This window comes from Stegodyphus dumicola, chromosome 8 (genome assembly GCF_044657685.1).
Source record: "Stegodyphus dumicola isolate Sdum_Otavi_A_Nest chromosome 8, ASM4465768v1".
NCBI lineage: Eukaryota > Metazoa > Arthropoda > Arachnida > Araneae > Eresidae > Stegodyphus > Stegodyphus dumicola.
The window spans coordinates 12,952,315-12,971,439 of NC_140775.1; the positions used below are offsets into that span (position 1 = coordinate 12,952,315).

Consider the following 19,125-nt stretch of genomic DNA (forward strand, 5'->3'; position numbering starts at 1 on the left):
CATTTGTCAAAATGTAAGAAAACAGTTTTCAAATTCAATGTGTCTGTTAATGATGAACAAACTAAGCAAAAGCAAAAGCTTCACTTCTCAAGAATACTACGCTTGTATTTTTTAATCTGATTGATTAAATAAAAATGGGTAATTGTATCTAATTAAAAACATTAAGTATTTTTACAAAATGGCGTCTTAACATATATCCATCTAGCATTCTATAAAGTTTTTCACCTCAGCCAACTCTATTGGTAATCTCTACTGATGAACCCATATTAATCTTTAAAACAGCCCCCATATGGGCAGCCTATTCGCATTGCAAGTGCAACATTCTTAGCCTGAAAACAATAAATTAAATTTAAAGCATGAAAATTTGAAAATATCTTAAATTTGCATTACACTAAACACTTTTATTATTACTACAAAATACATTTAACATTTGGCTTGAGAACTTTGTTACGATATCTTTGTAAACACATCCCTGGAAATAAATTTTAAAATTAAGCTTCATAAATTCGTTCTCGTTTACTGTCACTTTTTCACATCAGAGAGAAAAAAAAATTGAGTTCAAGGAAGAAGAAGAGAGCGAGAGAAAACTGCGAAAAACTTTCACCATTTCTGAAATTAGCGCGCATGCCCCACTCAGAGAAAAATTCCTCGTCCAATCGCACATGCCCGGAGGCGGAGCGAAACGAAGCGCAAAATGAGGATAAACACAAACGATCACTTTCGCCGGCATTCAGTATCTTCAAGCATCTTCGAACAGGAAAAAGGGAAAGTGTGCTAAAACATCCGGACAAGAACAAATGGACAAAAGTTTTCTACGCAGAAAATAATAAAATTTCTGTTTCCATAAAGCTTTTACTAAAAGACTTCATGGCGCGATCGATGGTGTGAAAGTTGTATTTCAAATTTCAGTTTCATTTTCTCGAAATCAAAGGTCGATGGCCGTAACCGTAACCCAGAGTCAACTCACTCTAACGAGTGGAAGAGACAGATTCAGGTAAGTCTTTTTTGTGATTTGTTTAATTGCAGGTTTTCGCGCACGCTGATTTATGTTTTTGATATTTAGAGCAGCCTGGCACAGCAGCAGCGCTTGTTATAGCGTTCTCGTCATTTTGTAACTTACATAACTATCGAAGCGTTTTAAAATATGCAAAACAATTCAATGTATCTCTCTCTCTACGTAATTCTGTTTCCTGCAAAATTATGTTTTATTTGTTTCATTCTTAATGCTGTTAATCTTTCGTTAAAAAGCAGATACATGTATTAAACTGAATTTGTAATTCTCAATAAAAGTGGTCAAACTAAGACCTAGATTAAAGGTAGAGAACTAATTAGAGCTGCTTAAAATTTAGCGTAAAAGTAATTATTTTAGAATTAAGAGTAATTACTCACTATAAAGAAAACGTTGTCTCATATTTCCGGAAGAGCTAATTACTATTTCGGACTCTATAAAAAGAATTTCGAATTTCATGAGATTAAAGTAGGCCATTCCTCAGTCCCCCATCAATGACTACGTTCTGTCTCATTCCCAGCTGTACAGTTCTTAAATGTGGGGCACTACTCCTAATGTAACCTTGGTGTGCCTCAGAACCCTTGCAGAATTACTTTGCTTTATACCAGCAGTTTCTAGTCTTTCCCTGTAGATGATATTCTACGCTGAATACACATGACCTTGCGTCACAGCGATTTGAGTTTTGAAATTAGATTTATTAGAATATAAAAATACTATTATTGGATTATTGCAATTAATGTTAGATTATTAAATTATTAAAATTGAAATTATATAAGTGAACTATTGACAATAAAATTAAAATTATTAAATTTAGATTATTGAATTCTTAAAAATAAAATTAAGTTCTTAAATTTTGTTGGATTATTAAAAATATTGAGTAAAAAATTTTAATTTGTCGGATGCTTACATGATGAATACTGAACGTTACCTTTCTTTATATATGATATGCGTTTGCAAAGGTTTTGGGTGAAGTTTGGACAAAATTGAAAGAAGCAGAATTTTTGCATCTTATCTTTCAATATACAATTTTAATCAATCTATACGACACTTGGCACATTTATAAAACTTCTTTATTCCTGGGTAAAATTTACCCTGTAGAATATTGTTTAAGTCCGTGGTTAAGGTTTTCTAAATCTCTGGAATGCAATTAAAGTGATGATCTCTGAGTCTGAGACTTTCCTTTGGGGAATATAAAGTTGTCTTGAAGTGCCGGCTCTACTGAATAAAGGCAACTGAGAATTGCGATACTTGTTACAAACTGCTGTACTTCTCCTTTTACTAAATGTACCTTGTAACTAATTCTCAATAAGACTTTAAGGGATTACCGTAAGTCTTAAAAGTACTACAGAGATTTAAGAAGGGTGTTAAGTTATCGTTTATTTTAAACTGAAATAGACGAACATAAGGACCACCTGGTGCTCACAAATCAGCCAACATTTACGGCGAAAACTCAAAATAAAAATTCAAATATGAAACTAAACGTAGATTTCTAACAGACAAAGACTACGCACAGTAAATTAATCGCGAAGTTTAATATTTTCACCGGCGTGAAATTACTATCGTCAAGTATAATATACAGCCGAAGACAGGAGCTCTTATCTTAGAATAGTAACCGTAGCAACGTGGCTTTCAACAGGCAGAACACGCTCTGTCTAAACCATCTCAAACTTCCACTTAAACACAAGCGAGCTCATTTACAGTATGGGAAAAAAAATTTAAAAAAAAAATAATAATAATAAAAAAAAAAAAAAAAAAAAAGAAAAGAAAAGAAAGAAGTGACAGTAAGGATTCTGAACAAATAAAATAACTGGTTAAACAAAAGTATAAACATGTTACGTAAACCTTGCAATGTGACAATCAGTATGTGAGGCACAAATCGAGCACAATTGTTTCTTTTTTCAAGATCTTTCATGACAGTTTTGTGAGCACTGTCTGTACTGGTGTTCATCAACTACTATTATTCGAAGATACAGATATACTAATGACGATTTTTCAGCAACAATTTGTCGAACACTTTCTACATTCTCATTCATATGAGGCTGCAAATGATCGACCACTCTTAGGTTCATCATCAACATCTTCGCGTCCATCATGGAATTGCCGTACCAAAGAAAAATATTGAAGCGTGTCAATACTTGATCCTCTTGGGCTTTATACAGCATTTAGATGTCTTAATTCAGAATATTTTCGCTTTACAGAAAATCTTTGTTACTATCCTTTGATAAGTTCGAATCCATGGCAGCAGATATTCACTTGATCAATGCGAAGATCGACGGCATAGAATTCTGCCAGTAAGTAGACGATAGTTTAGGATATTCAAGTTGCAATGCCATAGTAATAAACTCTGACAGTTATGTTTAGCAGCTTTGCGAAAATAAAAAAAAATGTATATCCTAGAACTTGTAGATACACTGTGTATTTTGAGGTGCTGAAAACGAAAAAATATCTGTTTTGAAAGACTGGCTAACGTTTCCGAGATAAATGTTGAAATGCTTTATAGATTCTATAGTTCCTAATTAGAGACAACGCTTGATGTCTATGCTTACTCTAGTAGTAGTCGGCAAGTATAGCTTCACATCATTTAGCTTGGTACTGCTTGAAATAAAACCACCATTTAGTTTGGAAAACCTTGAAATGTAACTGTACCGCTTAGCTTTGAAAGCCTCTTCGAACCTACCGCTTGAAATAAGATCACCATTTATTTGGGTACCGCTTGAAAGATATTCCCTCGTGTACCTTTTCTTCACTCTCATCGCTAATATAACTTCAGGCTTCCAGAAAGAAATCAAAGAGAAATTCTGCAAGATGTGAAGTTTAAGGGATTTCTGAAATTAAGCATTGCTAATGGCAATAAATTATTTATTTGCATGAAACACTAATCGCACAAATGACAGCTCTCTGTCACAAAAACTAGAGTCAATAAAGAATTTCTAATGATTAATTTGTTATCCCAAAATTAATTAAAGGCCGATATCTTCAATTTCGAAACATTATTGCTGTTGGCAAGTGTGCTCCCCGCGCTGATCACCCACTGTGTTTGTACGTTGGTAGTAGTTGGCAAAGGAGGAAATTAGCTGTCTTCACAGGACCAGAACCATCATTTGTATGTTAGTCGGTTCAGGCACGGCAGGACCGTACTAATGCTGTTAAGTCCACTACGGTCCCTACCGTACTGTGTCCATGTTTATGTATACAGTTACTTACCTTTTACTTTCTTCAGATGTTCAGACATCCAAATTTTCTACGCGTTGCCTTTGTTGTCATCTGGTCAGTGGTTTGTCTGTCATTTGCGTACTGTTGACTAGAGCAGTATGAATATTTTAATAGAGCTTATTTATTAAGTCTGCGTTTAGTGTATTCCACAAAGTTTGTGGTATGATTGACAGAATTGAGAGATCAATATGAAAATCGCCTTAAAACGCATTAATTTGCTTGTTTATTTAGAACTAACATTTCACTATCGAAAATGTCGATTCCTACAAACACGAAGTTGAGAAGAACTGAAGCAAAATTTTAATACTTGTGCTTTTATTTAAAACTTTCATGAAAAATGTTTTGAATTTCGTGTCACATTATTCAGAAAACATTGCTTTATGCAACAAACTGTTTTATCCCTGCTAATTAATGCACGATATACATGAAAAAATGGCTTGCATAGAATCGACAGTGCATATAATCTTCCTGCAATGATTTGTAGGTGCTTTATTTTTTACCTCGATATTTTGTACGACGATGTTTTAAGACTTCGAAGTATTTGCAGCGCTTTTTTTATGCATAACGATGTTTTAGAACTGCGATGTTTTTTCTTGCTTTCTTTTCTCTCACGATGTTTTGCACGCCTCCTTGTATTGCACTTTTTCCTTGTATTGTTTTCTCCGCCATGTTTCCGTCCGTGTTGCTTTCGGCGGACATTCGGAAGAGAAATCAATCGATCTTGCGCAGAGAACCCTATAAAATTAATGCATATTTGCCTTAATAAAATAATGAATTGTTTTTTCAGAATGAACAGCATATTGAAAAAATAGGGTGTAAAAAAAATAACACATTTTATACAAACTTTTCAGTTTTTCTTCGAGAAAATGTCTCCGATTCCTTTCTTGAAAGCCACGTCGACTTTCACACAATGTGACAAAACTTAGGCAAACTTCTATTATTATAAAAATTTAATAATCTAATAACACATTCATAGCCGACCACGAGCTAATTCGTGATTGGCAATCTGCTCGTAGACGCTCAACACGAGTCATCTCGTTTTCGCATACGAGTCCTACGGTACCTATCACGAGTTAATTCATTGTAAATGCATGGAGATTTTTGGGCTGGGCTTCTATTAAATGTTGGTTAACAGAGATTTATTTTTTTTTTAAATTTCCCAGATTTTCAAAACATTAAAATAATTAAACTAAACAACTTTCAGGAGAAAACTGTAATTATGACATATTTTAAAACATTGTTTTATTGTTTTATGTATTACGAAAACTTCTCTTTACATACTGGGCAAAAGTATCGTTTTTCTTGACGCCTGTTTTGGGTGGTGCAAACATGGCAGGCTTTTGTCGCCCCCCCCTCTTTTTTCTGCGGGAAGTGCACTTTTTGTATAATGGAATTTAATTTGGTTTGGTTCTTACCTTTTGGGTAAAATGGAATATGTAATACTTTTCGTGCAATGGTATTTTTAACACTTTTTGCTTAATTCTAAACAATAAACTTAAGGTATCATAGTGAAATCCGGACCACATTTCTTTAATAATCAACTTGGCAATCAACATATGAAGTGCAAACTGCCTTTTTTTAGTGAAATATGACGGCATCGTCTGTTTTTAAATTTTTGTGTTTTCATTTATATTTTCAAATACTTTGGCGAAAAATTTAATTTCAGCAAGGTCGATTCTATTAGTTCTGCATCAGCAGGACTTTCCTATTTCATGATAACGGGCATAATTTTAGCAATGAGTTTAAAGGCGTCAAAAATCTTCAGTATTTTTAAACAAGTTTCAGTATTTCCCTCGAGCATTGGTCGTAGAACCAATTTAAGAAACAGGGTACATATAATCTTTACACAGATAATCAGAAGTTTGGTATTCGCTGAAAACATCGTGATGAAACATCGCGGAGAAAACAACATAAGTGGAAAACATCGTTGCACAAAGTATCATCATAACGAGGAGACAAGATCGCGGTACAAGACACCGTTGAAGAAAAGGAAATAATTGCAAAATATCATAGTGTTAAAATCGTCAAACATCATTGTAAAAAACAAACAAAAAAATAATAAATTATTCTTAGAAGGGTTAATAATAAGAGTTCGAAGTCGGAAAGTGAACAGAAATTACAGTTGCATATAGCAGCTATAATTTTAAACTTATATTTTAAAAAATTATTATTCATTAAATTATTTTTGTAAAGCTATTAATATTCATCAATACCTTTGAAGATATACATGTCTGCTATGTCATCGTCGTGCTACATTTAATAGATATCTAATTTTTTACCACGGTGTTTTGCATGACAATTTTTTAACTCTGGAAATTTATGTCGCCATTTTATTTTACACGATGATATTTCTTACCGCGATATTTTTCCTTTTTCTACGATGTTTTGCACGGCGATGTTCTCTCCTCCTATTGTTTCCTCCGCCACGTTTTCTTCCACGATATTTTACCGGTAACCGAAATTACGGACCATGTGTCATTACAACATACGAATTTCTGCAATATCGCCTTTAGCACATTAAAGCGCAAGAAGCTGCAAAATTGTCATTTAAAGAAAAATCTAAGAAAAATTTAAAAAGGAAATTTAGGAAACTTTCTTAATAAAAATGAAATAATGGTTTTTTACTTAACAGGTTTCTTGAGTGTATGTTTCTCTTTTATAATAAGATAAAAAATAGAAAAATTAACAAAAAACTATGCATATTATAAAAAAAAATATTTACGCTTTTGGTATGATGTCGCTAAAAGTGTGCGTGTATTTTTTATCCTTGCGTTTTTTCATAACCGCAAAATTAATTTCCTGTATTCGCATATTTAATCATTCTTAGCGATTGCAAAACTAATCAAGATAAAGTAGTCGTGAAATTGTTTCATCTTCATTTTTATTCCGAATGAAAATTACGCAAAAATTTTCAAAATGTTAAGCGAACATGTTTTGAAGGCAGAAGACGCTAGACATTTTCTACTGAAATATTAATGCTGAAATATTATACTGAATATATGAAATATTAATATCTGTTAAATAAATTATATCAAAAATAATTTATTTTCTATCAAATAACGAAACTGTCTCGCTTCTTTTCAAATACACTGTATGAAATGAAATGATTCAGAAATAAAGAAAATGTATTTTATATGCACATGAAAATAAATATTTTAATTAAAAACATTTATAAAGACAGATTGCTTTAAAAAACTTATTATCGTCTCACTTCAGCTGCAGAAAACAGGTTTGTTACTCACCGTGAGTGTAATTCTTTTAATTCTGTAGACTAGTATAAGTTATTCAAAACTACTCGATAACCCTATTTCCTTAACAAACTGTCTGTGCCACCATTTAAAATGCTTCCTAGAAGCGTAACTAGTGATGAATATTAGGTAATACTGAAAGCAAATCTGGCGACTTTCCAGACTAAAATAAATGCTAAGTTTAAAAACAATGCGGTGACAGTTTCAGTATTAGCTTTGCCTACTGCGATCAAGTAAGTAACACCTAAACAAAATAAACAGATCCAGAACGAATCAAATTTTCGCTTTCTAATAATGAAGTAACTGTAATGGATTCTCAAAATCTTTGAAAGGAATAAAATTTTAAAATATAAAAATTCTAGTTGGCATGTTTACATAAAGTGGAAAAACTAAAAACTCAATATTTTTTGTAAATTCCTTAAAGCTTATAAAATTCCTGATGTATTGCACTTTTTTTCCTAATGACTGGCACTAACCATTATAGACGTTTACCAATACTAAGGCCGGAAGCGGTGGTCACTTTATTCTGAAGGTACCTAATAAGTGTTCCACCGCTGCATATTATGAAGGGACAGGTCTAACATGAAATTAAAAAAAAAAAAAAAAAAAATTAAATTTCAATGAATATTATTTAGCAAACACACTTTAACTAATTATTGCTAAACTGTCATAGAATGAAGGCATTTCTCTATTATTAAGTAGTAAAAATTAAAGGGATGTGCCATATCTGGAAACAAATTTGGTTTGTGCATAGAATATTTTTTAGTTATTCTAATAAGAATGCAAAAACATTGAAAATAATTACATACGATTAACTACGAATGAACACTTCAAAACGAACATAAAAAATATGCAAATGAAGCAAAAAATAATTTAATCTTTGGCTTTAAATAAAGGAAATGTAGTAAGAAAGAATGAAGGGGACTTATGAAGAGACAGACAATTTACATCCATGCGTTCTCTGTGTTCGAATGCAGGATCTCCGGGATGACAGTCAGAGTCATTAACCACTTTTCCGTCTGGACGGTTTTTCCAATGGTGGGCGCTAGCTGTTGTAGGCGCTGGCCACTACTAAGGGCGGTGGTCACTTTATTTTGGAGGCTCCTAATAGGTTCTACCGTTTCTTCCTACGAAGGGACAGACAGTTTACATCCATGCGTTCTTTGGGATTCGAACCCGGGCCCTTCGGGGCGACAGTCAGAGTCACTAGCCACTTTCCTGTCTGGGCGGTCTTTCCAATGGCAGGCACTAGCCGTTATAGACACATATAGAGCAGTGTGTACAGTAACGCTTAAGATCGTAACCGTCGTCAGTCAGTTCTTGTTTGAATAAATTAAACTGATCATTAATTATATAAAAATAAACATCTATGTTAGCTTTTGGAAGAGTACTGGTAGTTGCATATTTCATATATCATTTCTGCACATACCAATTCCAACTGCTTCCTTTATCTTTCGACAGATATCCGTTGATTTCTGGTTTTCACATCGCAAAAACTGAAAGAGCGCGCCTCGCTTCTGTTGATGCATGCTTCCAGATAAGCCGTCAGATGGCGGTTATTAGTTGACGTCATAACGTCATAGTTGACGTATTAGCTTTGTCATTTTCTACCTAAGGCTGAAAGCCGTAGAATTTTTAGAGTGTTATGTATTACGTAATTTGGATTTTAAAGAGCAAAATGTAAATTAATTTTTGACATTGCTTCACGTGTCACGGTTGACGTTTTAGTAGAGGCTTTTTATTGTTATTAAATTCCTACCATCAGCTCACACTCTCCCTATATCTTGTTCAAATTTTCAATCGTTAATAAAATACTTTTTATTCATCCACTCAAGTTCAAATACATTTTTTAAACTTGTAGTGGATAACACTTGATGTTAATACAATTTTTTCACATATTATTATTATTATTATTTTTTTTTTTTTGTATTTTTAAAATTTTACTTTGTTCACCTAAATAGGAATTGACTTTAAAATTCTTTTTTTATATTACCTGTTTTAAAATAATGTTGTTTCTTATTTTCGTTATGCCTTAGAATGTCAATTAAATTACGATTGTATAATATTAGTTATATCAGTACATACTTATTTACAAATACAAATCTTTACAAAAGAAAGATGATTCTAGCCCATATATATAAATAAGGATGAAAAATTAATTCTTCAATTATTTCTACAGTTTAGAATTCAAGATGGGTATTTTTTAAAAGTTATTATTAGGAAAGGAGAAAGCATCTTATTATAAGACATATCTATCAAAATTAAATGCACAGGGGGAAAAAACTTTCATTTTCTATCACTATTCTTATGCATCTTCTAATTCCCTTTTTTCCTGCAGAAAATAATTTTACAGTTAGATATTTAGTTGTTCTATTTCGATATAAGTTTAAAGCAAAGATCAGTTTTATTGTTAGTTTTCCTCGAAGTAATATAACAAAATTACAAAAATTTACTTTCTAAAATACTACATGCGAATAGTAGTAGCAAAATATAATAAAACTAATTATTTTATTTTGCTAATACCAAAATGTAATTTTATTTTATTATTAATTAAATTATGAAATAAAGTTATATATTAATAATTAATTAAATTATGAAATAAAGTTATATATTAATAATTAATTTAATAAATAACAATACTAATTGTTTTATTAATTATTAAATATGTCGATTATTTTATTTTAATAATAATCAAAATTTAATTTTTATTTCATAGTATACTAATATTAATCATTAAAAATTTATTGTATCTCATTATAACAATAATCACCAATAAAATAATTATTGCTTAATTTGCTAATAATAATCATTATTATTAGTCCAAAGAGGCAATTTGCTCTGAATGACTATTAATTTCGTTTTGGCATTTTGCGTTGAAAACTATAAACGGCTAATCACTTTTCAAATTATTGCCACCAAATATTATCGCCCTGTATTATATTTAAAAAAATCAAATAATGAATAAGCTACATAAATGTATGTATGTTTCTCGCATTGTGATAAAACAACGGTACTTAGAGCCATGAAAATTTGAATAACGTAGTCTTCCACAGAATATGGGCATGTGGAAGCCCTAATTTGATTTTGAAATTTGTTTTATTATCGATTTCATATTTTGTATTACTTCAACGAATTTTTTATTAAAAACTGAACGTTTTCAAAGCAAGCAATGGCAACACTGTACGGGGGAAATAATTTAGCTCCAGCGTGGGGGGACTCTGTATCGGAAATTCTAAATATATGCTCATTTTAAAATTATATTACGATATTGCTGTTAAAGTCAATTTTATGATTTGAGTACCTAGAACATGATATTTAATAAATAAAAGTAACACACAAAACGTTAAAAAAACGCCCATTGGGACGTAATTTAAAATCTGAAATCTTTCAGATTTTTTTCAATTATTTTTTTAACAAATATATATAATTTTACTGCATTTAATGTAATTTTATTTTGGTAATAGTAGCAAAATAAAGTAATGACTTTTTATAAAATGCTACATAAAAGACAAGTGATTCAAGTAATTATCTCTCAAATACAATAACTTTGGGATGTTAAGAATAACAAACATAAGTGAGGAGAGAAAAATACTTCCACATCCCACTATAGAAGTTAAAACTAAACCTTGATAAATGGCGTTAGAATACGTTAAAAAGCACTCGAAGAACATTTAATCACTTCTGTCTTAGTCAACATGCGCGGCATTACTTTATGTGCACTCATAATTTTCTTTCTTACTTCTTTATTTTGCCATTCTACAAACATATTGTTTTTAGTTATTTTCTCTAATTGTGCATGTTATTCAAAAATATTTTTTTAGTTAGTTCTCCACTTCTGTGAAATATTTTTTGTCAATTATTTTCTCGCTTTGTAAAATTTTTTTTGTCAATTATTTTCTCGCTTTTTGAATTCACATTTTTCTCGTTTGGTGCATTGTGCTGATACATTATTTCTGATTTACTTTAATCTACTCTTGTTTTCTACTCTGATATATTTTTTCAGATGAATTTTCTTCATTTGTACACTTTAAGGGCACATTTTATCTTATCTGTGTCTTTCATTTGAACGTTTCTTTTAATGGGCTCGTAGTTTACCGACGTTTTTCTTAATGGGAACGCTGAGCTCACAGTCCACCGGTCTGCTGTTTGCACTCACTCCTGCTAACCCACTTCTTTTTGTCTTTTTAGCTTTATTATTAAGCATCATTTTCTTCGCACTAACGCCATATACAATTTAAAAGCAAAATTACAAAAATTTTAAAAAGCAGCATGTGTTTAGAATTCCCGATGCAGCGTTAAGTGCTGCATATATTTTTCTATTTTTTTTTACAGTCTTTTCTCAGTTTATCATATCAATGTAGAAAGATGGTTTGCAAAACCTTTTTCTTGTCTTTTTATTATTAACGTTTTGCATGTTAAATTTATTAATTAAATATCATGTTATTCATATTTACGCCACATAAAATTCAGTTAATTACCAAAATCACAAAATATTTAAAAATAACATATCTTAAGAATTTCCGATATACAGTCTCGTGCCCTGGAGATAATAGTGTTATAATCCGTACAGTGTTGCCACTGCTCGCTTTCAAATCTTGCGTTTGTTAAAAATTCTTGAAAGTTTTACTAGATATGAAATATAAAATTCGGCCTTCCAAGCGCACATGCTTGGGTGGAAGACTATGATATTCAAAATGTAATGGCCCTAGGTACCGTCATGTTTTCACAATGCAAGAAACATACATACATACATGCAGATTCATCATTAATTAATTTCTTTAAAAGTAATATAGGGCGATAATACTTAGTGCCAACAATGTGAAAAGTGATTCGCCGTTTATAGTGGAGGACGCAAAATCCTGTTTCAAGACGAATAGCCTATTCGGATTAACGCCCTTTTGGGCTAAAAAAAAGAAGAAAGAGGAATGGGGGGGGGAAGAGAAAAGAAAAAAAATCTGAAAGCTTTCGGATTTTACATTACGCCCAAAGGGGCGTTTTTTAACATTTTCTATGTTACTTTTATTTATTACATATCATGTTCTTCTCACTTAAACCATAAAATTCAATTCAACAGCAATATCGCAAAATAATTTTTTAAATGAGCGTATCTTTAGAATTTCCGATATACAGTCTCGGCGGGCTGGAGATAAAAATGTTTTTTCTGTACAGTGTTGCCATTGCTCGCTTTGAAATCGTTGAGTTTGTTAATCCAAAATTCGTTAAAGTGTTACAAACTACGAAATCGGTAATAAAACAAATTCCAAATTAGGACTTCCAGATGGTCGACGATTATGTTATTTAAAATTTGATGGCTATAGATACCGTTGTTTTATCAGAATGCGAGAAACATACATACATTTTTTGCAGATTCTTCATTATTTAATTTCTTTAAATATAACACAGGGCGATAATATTTGGTGGCAACAGTTTGAAAAGTGAATCGACGCAAGATGCCAGAACGAAATTATTAGTCCTTCGGAGCTAAGGCTCCTTTAGACTAATAAAACATGCTTAAGGAGGTGCTTTTCTATAATAATAAAAATTTCTAAAAATTAAATAAACATGAAAAGAAACACACCTTAAAATCTCAACGCCTTTTGATATGCCATAATGTGTTAGGGTATAATTTGGAATTTTGGTTCGGGATTAATTTGAAGTACGTTTTGGTTTAAGATCTATAGAAAATAAAATTAAGATAATGTAATTATGGAAAACTACCCTAACAAGTATAATAAAAATTAGAAACTAATTTTTCAAAAATTTGAAATTCGAGGATTTATTAGGAACTTCGGCAAAAGAAATTTAATAATCCCAAAATCTCAGAAAAATCTTTTCAAAATTCTCTAAAATAATAAATACAAATTTTGCAAATAAACTTTCTACCGTATTGATAGCAACATGCTTTGGCAAACACGGAGGATAAATGAATTATCTTATGCTTCAGGGAATGGCAACCACTTCTAATTTGACCTCGGACTTGTTTCTGAGACGATTTGGAGAAGAAAGAAACAATAATAGCCGAAAGAAAACAAATAAATCAAAGGAGAATTAAATAAATAAAATTAATAAAGAAGCAACTAAAAAGTAAACTCAAATGAATTAAGCGAAATTTCTCCCTATTTGGTATTTAGTATGCAGATGAAATACCAATACACGTATGTTAATTCAGACGACTTAAAGGACCAAAAAAAAAAAAAAAAAAAAAAAAAAAAAAAAACCCAACAGCATTTATATATACCTATAATTCAACTACAATAAACAACGCCTTTTATTTTTCATTTGACTCATTCAGTTTTCTTGCCTGTTTAAAATGCTGCTAGCAGAGTATCGCTATGGAAATAAAACACTAGAAGACGTCTTACTTTTAAAGAAAGAACAATTCTAAGGCCTTTCTGTTGTTCAGCCTGAATTATGAACAATGTTACTTAAATTGATTTCCGCCTACTAGCTAGCAGCAGGTCGAAAAGAAGAGAATGGGAAAAAGAAAAATAAATTTCTATAAGACAACTTCCAAGCACGAGGAAACGTTGTTGACACGGAAATGACTCGAAAGATGCTATCTCGTTTTCGACGGTGGGTTTTTTGGTCGTCTGCTGCAACTGCTCGTGGTCAATTCTGATCACGTTCTGGAAACAGTGTCAACGATTCGCTTTCTACGAGCGAGTTTAACCGCGTTAAATATATTGTACTTATTCAAGGTTATCGCATCACATTTCACCGGCTTTTAATACGATTAACGGCTGAAGTAGTTTTAGAATAAAAATGCAAATGAAAGAAAAACTTCCACTAGATGCGTCTACGAATTATTTAAAAGTGAACAAATAAAGAACTGGTTAAGTATTTTTTGTTGTTGTTATTTTTGTTTGTACAAATATTATAAGGCATGAATTAATTTAGTTTAACAGCATTAAAATTATTTCAAATCAGCAACAGATTATTTTAATAACGGAAGAAGCATAGTAAATATAAAAAAATCGGTCGGGGAAAGAAAAAAAAAAAAAAAAAAAAAAAAAAAAAAAAAAAAAAAGAAAGAAAGAAAAAAAAGAAAAGGCCAAAATTAACCTAACTTATACATATGTAATTCGGAATAATTAAAATAATTTAACACAAATCGGTCTTCTTTAAGTATTAAAAATATAGTAATTTTGGCTATTAATTCTGAAAATTAAAAGTTTTAAAACTAAAATATATCTATATATAAAATATTTAACTATTAGATTTATTTTAAATAACACTTTATTATATTAAATCGTTCTCGCGCTTCTACTTTCCGCTAATTTCATCAGAAATGCAAACTGAATGAGCTTCAATAACGAGTGAAAATCCAAGTTAATTGAGAAAGTATTTTCAGTTTAGATCAGAATCTCTGTATTACCCTGAGATTCCACCTGCCTATACTGTGTTCTTGGCGAACTTCGGCTTTTGATTTTATTTGTAACTAGAAGCCGCCATGTTAATTTCTAATTTTATATTTGTTCGATACATCATTAAAATACTGTTGCAATATTAGATCGTAAGAAGGTCGATATTAAGTTTTTGTTAACATTTTCGTTTTGTAACTTCAAGTCGGAGTATAAATAATTATTTTAGTTGATGTTATATTTTTTGTAATACCTTTGTGTACTGGATTCTAAAGATTCGTGTAGCAATTTAATACGATATCATATGCTCAAAAATGCCATATCTAGCTCTACGATGTTTTTTCTCGCTCTCGCTCGCATACTATACAATGTCGATACAAATCTTTGAAGAAACCTCAAATGCCGCAGATTAGAAAGTTGCTAATTGTTATGGATGTCTCGTTTGTTGTAAACCAATCCATAATTTATGAGAGTTTGAATGCTTCACATCTGCGCTTAACTGTTTTCTTCCCCTTGTTTACAAATGTTATCATAGCTGTGTCAAGTGCACTTCCAAACATTGATTACGCCTGAACCGTGTATCGCCGCCTACAGAAAACAGGGCACCTTATTTCATAATGAAAGACGCCAATTAAAGTAATGCCATACTCCGGGCAAGGTTACTATGGGCAAACCAAGGCCATGTGTCTGTAGCACGGGTAAACAGTGATGATTTAAGACGTACATTTCCATTAACACCAAAATTCGAAGTATTACCTCCTAATTTGCTTCTAATAGATCAACAACCATTTTCAATCACCTTTAGCCCAGATGTGGTTGGTTACCTTACTAGTTCAAATCATTCTTCGATAAATGTCTCCTGTGTATCGAAAAGAAGGATAGAATTTTATAATTTTTATAACTTTGACATATTAATCCATTAATGTTATTTGTCCTTTTCTTATATTTATTTTTTATTTGGAGCTTTTTTTCTTTAGGATATGCTCGGAAAAATTTCTACGGAAAGACAGAGGCGTCAATATTTGTTATTGGCCACAATTCAATTATTGTTCTTATCATTTTTAACAGCGTTTTTGTTTTCAAAATAAGTGCTGCCAATAAAAGGTTTTGAAAATATAAGAAGTTTTATTAAATAAAGCAAAACAAACAAGTGCTACCTGCTTAAGGACAGGGATGTCTTCTTGTAAGACTTTTTAAGGAAAGACACTTCGTATTCACGGTACACATGGAGAAAAAGATAAAATTAGACTGTGCAATTAGCGCGTTTGCCTGGTGTCGAAACTGAATCGAATTTTTAGTCAACGAGCTTAATCAATCGGCTACTGGTGAGGCAAATTGTTTGGAATGTTTTACTCCATAAGGGAAAGCGTGAGATTATTGTTGTTATTGTAATTAATCTCGCTTGTCGGATATCAGAGCAAGCCCACGAAATTAATCGTTGCAAGGTGGCAGGATTGCGCCTCTCGTTGGAAAGCACACAAGTGACAGTACGACATTTCGCCATGGACCTTTGGACCTTATAAGAGATAGACTAACCCAGTAGGCATGGCGCGCGTCACCGACATGTCGGCAAGAAAGAGTAGGGACGATCTGGTTTACTTTAACACTGAAACCCATGGCGTTTGTATCACATAACTCTTTTTAATTATTAAATGTGATACGTTGTATAGTGAGGAGATTATGAAAGCCACAGTTTTTTCCAAATAGGATTTAATATATCTCATTAAAGCAGTTTTTACTGCATTTCGCGCATTTTTCACGCGTAATTCTTGTACAAACATCTAAACTTTGGTAAAACGGTAAAAACTCTAAGCCTAATTCATGAACTTAATTTTGCGTAAAAATAAAGCAAAATTAAATCAGATTGATAGTACGCGATGCTTAGAAGAAATAAATAAGGTAAAATTAAACAAGATCTTATAGTTTTGTTTTTAATTTAATGAACATTTTCAGGCAGTGATTTTCCCAAACTATAATAACATTACAAAGCGATCATATTTATTTAATTACATAATCATTAAATTATTAACATTAAAGTGGATTAGTTATTTTAATAATTCATAAAATTCGTAGCATAAAAATTTTCTGAGCGTAATGAAGGGAAAAAAAAGATAAAATAAAATCTAGAAGCTCTCATTTTATACTACGCCCAAAAGGAACCTTTTTTAAAGTTTTGTGTGTTACCTTTATTTATTGAATATCATGTTCTTCGCCCGTAAACCACATACATTTGAAAACAGCATATCTTTAGAATTTCCGCACTGGAGATAAAACTGTTATTTTCCGTACAGTGCTCGCGCTGAACTCGTTGAGTTTACTAATCAAAAATTCATTAAAGTTTTACAAAATATGAAATAGATTAAAACAAATTCGAAATTCGGTCGTCCAGATGCCCATGTTCGGGTGGAGGATTACATTATTCAAAATTTGATGGCTCTAGATAATTGCGAGACACAGTGTGAGAAACATATATGTATTCATGCAGATTCTTCATTATTTAATTTCTTTATATGTAATACAGGGCGATAATATTTGGTAACAACAATTTGCAAGGAGACACGGACATTTATAGTAAAACAGTGCAAAATGCCGCTTCGAAACTAACAGCCTTTCTAGGCTACCGCCCCCTTTGGGCTAATAAATTAAATTAACAGTAAATAAAAAAAATCTTATGCAAAACTAAAAATAAATTAAAAAATTATCACTATAAAATACAAGCAAAATTAATTATTACGGTTAAATACAGTTTTAATATTAGAATTAAATGTATAAAAATTTCTAAGGAGTCAAAATTGTTTATCGCTATGATGTATTATGAAATATAATTGAAATAAAATTCCTACATAGAAATTGTGCTATAATACTCATCTCTAATTTAAAAAAAAATAGCACAATTTAGAATTTTAAACAAAACTTTCAAAAACTCGTTTTTAAATATTTTAGTATTTTTTACTTATTTACACCAATAAAAAGCATAAAAATTGCAAGAGAAAATTGCTTGTTTGGAATTTTCTATTAGTTCAGATTTAAAATATTATTTTCTAAAAGAAGTAGTTACAAATTTCCTTACAGCATAGGAAAAGTTAAAAAAGTATCCAGTCCTGAAAGCATGCAACAGCTTTATAATTATTTGGAACGTTAATTATTCTTGAAAAATAAGCTAAATTTTTAAAAATAAATCTCAATTTCAAAAATAAAAATATGTAGAAATTCTAATTTGTGAAATGAGGCGCTACAACCAGCTTTTTCTTGACAATTACACACGCTGCAATAGGGCGTGTGTAATTGTCAAGGGAAGCAATGTTAAATTTCTGCAAGTCGTCCCTACTCCTGAGGATGTGATCAAGGTGACAGCCGGCAACGCCTCAGACGAGGGAGAAAACCCGTTTGGGTTAGTCTATTTCTTATAAGGTCCATCATTTCGCCCCCAATATTGAAGAACAGCCTCCGGGGAGGGCGTGTTCGAGGGTCTCCCCCTTCTTCTCCTACCAGTAACCTCTCGAGAGGCCTTTTGTCTCGCCGCATATTTAGAATGGCCCTCATTTTGCACAGACAATATACATTTATAAACATTCATGCCTTCTTCGGGATTCGAACCCTTGTCCTTCGGTTCGGTAGTCAGAATCACTAACCACTCACAAGACTGTGCTATTTATATTATGGCAAATTAGCGAGGGCTATCTGCCTAAGGGGAGGTAGACACTTTAACAGGAAGCTGAACTGTATAAAATGAGAAGCAGCTATTGATGGAAACAATTTCAACAATGTGGATGCAGGTGGTTTTTGAAAACATAAAATCTAGTTTTATTTTCCTTATGTGGTCACTGACTGAACTGAAAATTTTAATTAATTAAATATTCTCACTGTGTCAAAAAGCTAAACAAATAAAACAAACAATAAAAAAAGACATATTTATATGTAAATTTCTATCTTTTAGAGTAAATTAGGAATTAATATAATTTTTATAAGCTTTTATGTAGCTCAGTCTTGGCGTTTGTCGCTGTGGTCAAAGATTTGTCATTGACTTTTAAAGTATTTTATGGTGAGCTATCAAACTCATACTTTGCATGAGTACGGTGGTATTAGGCGCTTTTTAATTTGTTGAAATAATTTTGAAGTCTAGAAATGCCAAAAAATATTAGTGTAATAATTTAATATTTAGCTGTCAATATATTTGAAGTACGAAGTATAACCAACAAAAAGTATTACAGATACCAAACTTTAGATTTCGGTTAGAAAATAAATATGAATTCGGTTTTTTTTGGTAATGTTATTATTATTGTTTATATATGAT

At 31.5% G+C, this 19,125-nt stretch overlaps 1 protein-coding gene across 1 annotated transcript in view; it reads left to right on the forward strand.

Annotated features, from left to right (window-relative positions):
• Positions 1 to 707: 707 nt before the first annotated feature.
• Positions 708 to 19,125, forward strand: part of LOC118184979 (neprilysin-2-like) — a 225,052-nt gene continuing 206,634 nt past the window's right edge. The window contains exon 1 of the mRNA XM_085821590.1: positions 708 to 994. Coding sequence (XP_085677716.1) covers positions 936 to 994 — 59 coding nt within the window. The 5' untranslated portion in view covers positions 708 to 935. The remainder of the gene's footprint in view (positions 995 to 19,125) is intronic.